Below are 9136 nucleotides of genomic sequence, written 5' to 3' on the forward strand. Positions count from 1 at the left end.
TGGGTCTTATGTGGGCATCCTGACTAGTGCTGCTGTTTTTGCTTGGGCGAATTTGACTATTATCCTTTTAAAGCATTTAAAACTAGTGGACACCACTGCATTTGGTGCTGCAAATTCTATACTTTTCACACAATGTGAAGTAGTTCCCTCCCTACGATTTCTGATAGCTGTGCCCCTGTGCACAATCTGTGAGGTGTGTTCCCCAACCATAGCTGCCAAGTCTCCCGTTTTCCCCGGGAAACCCCCGTTTTTCCAGCTGTCCCCAGCCGAAAAAAACGGATTTTGTTTTTGTTTTCCCCCGGTTTATTCTGGCGCGGCGGCCATTTTGGAACTGGGCGGAGCATGCTCAGAAGTGACTTTTGATGCTGCTCTGCCCAGTTCCAAAATGGCTGCAGCGCGACTTCTGGTGCGGCGGCCATTTTGGAACTGGGCACAGCAGCATCAAAAGTCACTTCTGAGCATGCTCCGCCCAGTTCCAAAATGGCCGCCACGCTACTTCCGGTATGCTACTTCCGGTCCAGTCCCTTATTTCTCAGGCCGGAACTTGGCAGCTATGACACAGAGAGAGAGAGAGAGAATAATACAAATGATGAACAATTAGTGATCCTCAAAGGGGAGACCTTGCAACAACTGGTACGGACTGTCCCTGCTGACACTAAGGAAACGGGCAAAGACAAAGGAGGCAGAGCTCATCCTGGGCCAAGCACCCATAGGCATGGAGAGTAGCAACTGGTGGATCTGTACAGCATTTGCTGGGGTTACTTTGCCGCCTGTCGTCTTATGTGCATGTTTGACTTACTCAGTCACCCCAAGAGGGGTTCAGTTAACCCCCAAAGCCACACAATTAAAAATACCACCCCTTCAGTAAAGGAGAGGGCCTCTGAAACACAACATGGCAATTCACACCTCATGGTAGTTGACGACTACTTAGAACATGGGAGTTGTGAAGCCCGAAGCAAAAGGTTTTTATGGCATATACTTGACCCTACCTGTTGACGACTGTCTTAGCTTTACTATAAGTGACTTTCCATATACATAATGCAGTATATATAGCGCATGGGAAAGATTTATCTGGACCTTTAGATCCTGCTAACCAACTCAAGCATCCTTTTCTCTTCGTAGTCAGCATAAATAACATGAAATGAAGAAACCAGATCTCTTTCTGCTGCCTCCTTCATGAAACCTTTGGCCTACTTTGGTCTCCCAGATGAGTGTCAAGTATGTTTCAGCCGAACTATTAAAATATGCACACAAGAGGGAGAGCAGCGCTTACATATCCCCTACCCCCACCCGCTCTCCCTTTATCTCCCAAACAACATCTCAGCTGAGTTCGTAAAACAAATTTTCATTTGTTTTGCCAGAAAATGTAGATTAAGGAGGACAGGGGAACCCTGAAAATTATGAAGATTGACAATCTGAATGAGAAACAAAAACTCTCAAATAATGATGATGTCTTCACATCATCTGGTGGAAAAGAGGATTAAAAATGGTTTCTGGAGATGTTTGTTTGTTTTTGTCCAATCTGCTTGAGGTAGGATGGTTAGGCCAGGCTTCCTCAACCTCGGTCCTCCAGATGTTTATGGCCTACAATTCCCATAATCCCTAGCTAGCAGGACCCAGTGGTCAAGGATCATGGGAATTGTAGTCTCAAAACATCTGGAGGGCCAAGGTTGAGGAAGCCTGGGTTAGGCTAATGATAGGAATGGGAAGCATCTGGCTCTGTATCCCGGGGGGGACGGACCCTTGACTCTCCCAGTGCTGCTGGACTCTGGCTGCCATTGGCCCTGCTGAGTGGAGCTGGAGGGCAGCAACAGCACCTGTAAGGCCACAAGTTCCTCCCTCCTGCTCTATGCAGATCAGTTCTGAATGCAAAAAGAGAGAGAGAGAGAGCTGCTATCATCTCCTAGATGAGTGACTTTTGGTCTGTCTTCCAGGAGTGCCTTAGAACCTTATCAGGGTTTCCTTAGAAAGAGAACATTTTAGAGCCATCGTTGCTGAATGCAGTGATTAGAAAGTTGTGTGGGCTGATCTTTCCTTTGACGTCCCTCAAGAACGTGTTTAGGTTCCTTTTTTGGTGGAATTTGGAAATACAGGTAGTGAATAAGGTAAAGGTAAAGGGCCCCTGGATGGTTAAGTCCAGTCAAAGGCGACTGGGGTTGCGACGCTCATCTCACTTTTCAGGCCGAGGGAGCCAGTGTTTGCCACAGACAGCTTTCTGGGTCATGTGAACAGCAGGACTAAGCAGCTTCTGGCGCAACGAAACGCAATGACGAGTGCTAGAGCGCACGGAAATACTGTTTACCTTCCCGCTGCAGCGGTACCTATTTATCTGCTCACGCCAGTATGCTTTCGAACTGCTAGGTTGGCAGGAGCTAGGACAGAACAACAGGAGCTCCCCTGCTTCCCAACTTGTGCTGTTGATGAGTTGGACTGAGTTGAATCCCGCCCATAGTAATTTAAACCCATTATGCAACTTAAGCTTTTTGTTATATATTGTCCTGGTCTATATAGCAATTTAACTTTAAGTGTAAAGGTAAAGGGACCCCTGACCATTAGGTCCAGTCGTGACCGACTCTGGGGTTGCGACGCTCATCTCATGTTATTGGCCGAGGGAGCCGGCATACAGCTTCCATTGCACCCATAACAATGAACCTGGGGTTAGCATTGTAATGCTGCAACCTTGGAAAAGATTTTGACACTTCCAATAGATCTACATGGTTGCAGATGTCCATCGCAATATGTCACCCATAAAGTTTGTTCCAGGATATTCCTGAGAACTGGATCCTGGATTCTTAAGAGAGGTAAAAATAAAAATAAAATTTTGCACAGTATATTGTGGTGAGTGCAGTGGGGAGAAGAGGTCTTAATTCAACAGCATGCTTTTTGAAAACAAAAATGTGCATCTTGTTGGATTCCCAGAGTGGCAAACAGAGCCCTGAGAAATACTTGTGTGTTCCTGAATTCTGCCCCGAAGGTGACGCACTGGGCAGGCCATGCTTGGCATGTAAACATGGTTGGAGAAAGTCAGCCCTGGCAGCCTGACAACAAGATGATTGACAACTTCCTGTTAACAAAGTGAAAAGGATTAGAGAATTGCCTTGCAGCCTATAATGCAAGACATTGGCAAGGCTCCTATGAATATTCAGAGGGAAGGGAGATTTGCAGCTAGCCTCTGAGGTATCTTCATGGAGGCAGAAGGGCAGGGGAACTCTTATAAGACCACAGGGCAGATAAATGCCAAATTTCTGCTCTACTACTTCCACAAGACCTATTCAGATTTGATACTGACCTCTGATTTAGTCTAATTTTTAGGAAATATGCATGGAGTGTACACAGTTTCCTTAATGTGTTTTTTTTACTGAAGTTCTGTTCCATCTAATTGCATTTGAAACAAAAATGCAATTAGTCAGCCAAAGCCATGCAGTGGGGGAAATGAAACAGCTGTAAAATAGAGGAAGGCAGGAAGAAGAAAAATCAGCCTCCCCTGATTAGTGGGTTGTATCTAACTAAGGTACAGTGGTACCTCTACTTACAAATTTAATGTGTTCCGAACGCACATTTGTAAGTCGAAAAAAATTGTAAGTCAAATCCCATAGGAATGCATTGGGAGAAAAAATTCGTAAGTCGAAGCAACCCTATCTAAAAATTTGTAAGTAGAAAAAATCCTATCTAAACTGCATCCAAGATGGCGAATGGAGCTCCGTTCGTAAGTAGAAACATTCATAAGTAGAGTTATTCGTAAGTAGAGGTACCACTGTATAGTCAGAGTAGACCCATTGAAATTAATGCTCCTTAGTTAATAGTCACGCCCATTAATTTAGATGATTCTTCTCTGAGCATGTCCATTCTTCATATCCTAGGTGCTTCCCAGGCATAGGCTGCTTAAAGTGACAGGCTTAACTGTTTCATTGACATATACAGAGTTATTCTCTTTCCGCTGTTAGCTTGCTTGGCTGTTAGCAGTGCCAGAAGAGATTGCTCTGGATAATGCAAAATAGGAGGTTGATAATGCAGAATAGGATGAAACAAGGCAGCAAGCCTCTAGACAAGTAATTCTTAACTGGTTGGGATCATGGAGTCATAGTTTTGACTTCTTAAATATAGTTCTGTACATTAAATTGCCAGAACTATAAAAGACCAGAACTTTAAGCAGCAGCAGCAGCAGCAGCAACAACAACACATAGTTTTATAAACTGTTGGAGCAAATTGCATATTAGTTATAAAATTTAAAATAGGGGGGTTAAAGTTTTTGAAGGGAACAGCCATGCAGAAAGAGGAAAGAAAATACTTTCCAGGGACAGGCGCCCACCCCTCCAGATTTATATGCAAGAATGAATAAGATGACAGGTGAGATATTATATTTGTCTAAAATAGAAGTATTTCAGTGCAAATTTTGTGGTGAAATATTTCATGCAGATCTACGTGCTTTGCATTCATACTTTGCTATTTACGGCTTTTAAAAATTCCTCCCGACTTCAGCTGCGCATTCATGAGCTTGTGCTTAAGAGTTGAAAGGAAGGTTATTGCAGGCAGAGACTTCTCAGAGCAGACAGAAACGATATTTTAAGAAGTCAGATGGGGTCACTTATTTGCAGTTATGATCATCTACCCTTAACTTTAACTGGAATCTGCCACTGAAATAGAACCCAACAGCTGATGCAACTAAAACTTCCAAAATATTCTTCTTTGCTTTATGTAAAGTGTCATAACATTTATTGATCTCCAGTTTCTCCTTTTTCAGAAGAAAGGAAAGACGATAACAGCCAGCAAATTTATTTCTAAAATAATTTTAGACTATTCCATAGATACTGGGCTCATTGTAACCAGTCAGAGGGAGCAAGGCGGGTGCAACCGGCGTTCCATTTCTCTGCTCTGGTGTAGGCAAAGATGCTAATCTACCTGGAGGGAACCTATCTGGAGATAATAATAATAAAAACTTGCACATAAGCCGCAGCAGACAATAAACTGATGTTGATCGGGCAGCTCAGTTTTGTCAGTGTGGCATCTTCATGTCTTGTCACACAGCTATATAAGGAATAAGTACAGAGAATCAAATCAGGCTGTGTATTTTTAACGTTATTCCACTTTTAAGAGGCACACACGTGTTGGTTGGACCCCAGCTTACATGTATTTTAGATTAAAACATAGTTAAAAATATGCACTTGTCCCACCCTTTTTGTGCTGTGTGTGTGTGTGTGTGTGTGTGTGTGTGTGTGTGTGTGTGTGTGTTGGACTTGTCAGTTTCGGGGGGGGGGAGAGGAACCATGTTAGTCTCTGCTGCGTCGCATGCATCTGATGGACTCCAGCCCATGAAATCTCATGTCTCAATAACTTCCTAAGTCTTTAAAGTGCCGCAAGACACTGTTATTTTTATCATAAAGCAAAGTGGTGTCAAACGGAGGAGGCAAAACCCAAGGAACTGCCCAACGTCATTTCTGTGAGCAGATTAAATATGTGTATTTTAGACCGACATTTCTCAAACCATGTTGCTGTTCATGAAAAACATGTGTGTTTCTAAAGAGGTTTATAGGGTGGCAGTGTGATTTGGGGGGGGTGAGGCGGGGGTGGGGCGGATAGGCCCCCCAGTGCCTAAGGAGAAATCTGGATTGTAGCTCGGCCCGGGTCTATGGAAATGGAGCTGTGTTACTTACCTTCACTGTTCCCATTTATGTTACTAACAGAATGCTACAGACAGCTCCTCTAATTCTTCTCAGAAGAGGGAGCAGCCTTTGCGAACACTGGCACCTCCTCCATCCTGTGAGCACCACAGAATTTGCACCCGGGGACATTTGCACGACCAGTTTAACCCTGACCAGTATCATCTAGAACAAGTGAGCCTGTTTTCTTTTTCTTTTTTTGAAAATAAGTTTTTATTCGTTTTCCTTAAACATAATAACATTAATTTAACTTTACATATATTCCAAACTATTTGACTTCCTTCCTTCCACCAAGTGGTAAATTCTGTCAGTCCTATTTCGTATTTTCTATTTACATCCAGTTTGTATCATTGTAGAGGTTATGCTACTACCCCTAACGCTCTCATACCCGTGTAATTACCCTTGGCATATTCTATAAATTTACTCCATTCAGATCGGAACTTCACATCGTCCAAGTCTCGCACTCTGTGTGTTAATTTGGCTAATTCCATGAATTCTAAAACCTTCGTTTGCCACTCAGTAATAGATGGAATTTCATTTGTTTTCCATTTCTGGGCGATAAGAATCCTAGAAGCCACAGTGGCGTACATGAAAAATCTTAAATCAGTTTTTGGAATTTCTTTGTCCACCAGTCCCAACAAAAAACAAGTGAGCCTGTTTTCAGTTTTCACCTTTTGTGTTCTTGCCACTGCCACTCATGGGCACACCAGAGTCCATATGCTTCAAGTAATTCTCTGTGGATGCATTTCTAGTGGGAGCTGGAACTGGGGAGGGGGGGTTCTCTTGATAAGAAGCCTTGCTTGCCATGGTCTTCCAAGGACTATTTGGCTGACCTTCAGGAAGCAGCGCAAGACTTCTCCTGTCAGGTTGGTATATGCCAGTTGCCTAAAAAGACAGAGATGAATCCCTGTGATTTAGCATTTCGGGGGAGGGCTTGCACGTAAAAGCTAGCTGCTAAACCAATGCTCTTCTTCTTGCCTGTTTCTGAAATAAATTGAAACGTCAGCATGAGCCTGGCTACACGAGACTTACAGCTGACACAGATCTGCAAGGATATGATAACAGATTTGGATGGCACACAGATCTACGGCATAGGGAAAATGCATAAAGGATTCCTGAGCCACATTATAAGAAAGTCAATTTATGAGGTGTGGAATAGATATAAAAGTCTATTAGAACGTAAAAACTCCATGGTGGCTCTTGGCATTGGAAGCGATTGCGGTTAAAAAATTAAATACGGAAGGAAAATGGGTGAGCTACAGAGATGTAGTGATGGAGGAAGGAAACCAGTTGAAATTTTAAAAAAAAACGTTCGAGGAAATAAAAGAATCATTGAGGGATTGGTTACACTATCGTCAGATAAATGAAGTGTTTAAAGAGGATAAAAAGAAAAATGGCTTTGAAACAAGATCTAGAGTTGAGATAGATGTATTGAATGATAAGACAAGATTATTGTCAAAAATGTATAAATTATTATTGGAATGGCATACTAAAGATGAGGAGGTAAAATCGGTAATGATACATTGGGCTAAAGATATTGGACATAATATACAGTTAGAAGATTGGGAGAGGTTATGGAATGAAGGTACTGTATATTAAAAAGAATTTCAATTGCAGTGGCCCATTCTCCAGCTACTGCAGTCATTGCTGGTAGCCTAGGTCATATTGCTGTTCCTCACTGGGTACAGTTGGGATATCAGGATATCATGCGGGTTATATCTGCAAAATGCTTTTGATCTGATATTCTCCACTTCCAGCTATATGTACCATAATAACTTGAATAATGGGATTTTTGTAATCACTGTTTTTGGCATTTTAAATGAATGAACGCGCTCCTCATCCACTTCAAATACCTTTTGGCGATTGGAGCAGTGAAAAATTTAAAACGAAGTCTGTCTTGCTTATATTGTGTTGTTATGTAGATAAACGTGTGTATGTCTCGAGAGAGAGAGAGAGAGAGATTAGATGATAGAATAACAGAAAATATATTTAATACCTAAACTTTCTGAGTGTGTCATGTGTTGCCAGCTTTTGAGATGTCCTTTTTGAAACGCTTCTCCAACAGTCAATCCCACGATCCTATCGGCACGTCAGCTTCCCGGATGACGACGAGGAGATTGTGCGGATTAATCCACGAGAAAAGATCTGGGTCACGGGTTACGAGGACTACCGCCACACCCCCATGCGGGAGAAGTACATTGATCCGGACGATGGGGACTCGTATGTGCGATTTGCCAAAACCGAGGCCTCCAAGCACGATTACAATTACCCTTACGTGGGCAACTCCGACTTCGACCTCTGCGAGGACATCAAGGGCGCCGTGGTAAAGACTCAGCCTGCCCGGTGCAAGTCGCGGCGGCGAAAGGAGGACGGGGAGAGGTCGAGGTGCGTCTACTGCAGGGACATGTTCAACCACGAGGAGAACAGGCGGGGCCAGTGCCAGGATGCTCCGGACAGAATAAAGAACTGCATCCGCCAAGTCAGCTGTATGTGGTGCGCGGACAGCATGCTGTACCACTGTATGTCTGACCCAGAAGGAGACTATACAGACCCTTGCTCTTGCGATACCAGTGATGAAAAGTTTTGCCTCCGGTGGTTGGCCCTCATCGCCTTGTCTTTCCTTGCCCCCTGTATGTGCTGTTACCTGCCCCTTCGGGCTTGCTATCACTGTGGGGTCATGTGCAGGTGCTGTGGAGGGAAACATAAAGCAGCTGGATGACAACACTCAAAGCTTGTGAAGTACTTTGCGTTTTCCCTTTTAGCTAAGGAGCACCTTGGTCCGGAGTGTTCTCAATTTTTACGTACATCATCACAGGGCCCAAGGAAACGGACAGAGCTCAGAAACCGGTGGGCTTGTCCCTCCTCCTCTTCCTTCCCCCCCCTTTCTTTCTTTCTCTCCCCTTCCCACTCGGCTGCTATGCATTGATTGCTCACGGAGTTCTAACAGACTGGTGTGCAGCATAAAAAGACTTTTGTATTATTGATCTGTAATCAAGCAAGAATGTCTTGTACATGTTTATACCTCCCCTCTGCCCTTCCCCTCAGTTGAATGGTTGAGTGTGGTGGACTTTCAGAACTTAATTACGGCTGTGTCTGTATTTAGCAACCTATCGACACATGTGGAAATAAGGTATAATGAAATCCCACTTTAAATTGTGTTCAACTTGCAGCCAGTAAGTGAGTGAGTGTGTGTGTGTGTGTGAGAGAGAGAGAGTTGAGTGAGTGAGTGAGTGTATAGAAATTGTGCTAATAACAAATGTGTACCATGACACAGTATCGCTGACAATCTTTATTGTGAGAATTTTGAGTCCATCAGTTCTTTTGACCGTTGCTTTGAATGATTTCTCTGATCACCAAGTATTCAAGCAAAATGTGGGAAACGAGCCTTAGTATCACCTATATAACATTTGTGAATCTGAGAACTTGTGTTTCAGACCAATTTTACACGTGAAAGGGAAACCCTTAAGTGTCTTCTCTCT

General features: G+C 43.4%; 1 protein-coding gene across 2 annotated transcripts in view; it reads left to right on the plus strand.

The window, feature by feature from the left end:
- SPRED2 (sprouty related EVH1 domain containing 2) overlaps nucleotides 1-8381 on the plus strand; it is an 82210-nt gene extending 73829 nt beyond the window's left edge. For both annotated transcript variants that reach the window (XM_035110274.3, XM_088667143.1), the window contains 2 exons: nucleotides 5682-5831; nucleotides 7723-8381. In XM_035110274.3, the coding sequence (XP_034966165.1) occupies nucleotides 5682-5831; nucleotides 7723-8376 (804 nt within the window). In that variant the 3' untranslated portion in view covers nucleotides 8377-8381. The remainder of the gene's footprint in view (nucleotides 1-5681; nucleotides 5832-7722) is intronic.
- The last annotated feature ends 755 nt before the right edge of the window (nucleotides 8382-9136 follow it).

This window comes from Zootoca vivipara, chromosome 3, assembly GCF_965207765.1.
Source record: "Zootoca vivipara chromosome 3, rZooViv2.hap1.1, whole genome shotgun sequence".
In the NCBI taxonomy this organism is placed as follows: Eukaryota; Metazoa; Chordata; class Lepidosauria; order Squamata; family Lacertidae; genus Zootoca; species Zootoca vivipara.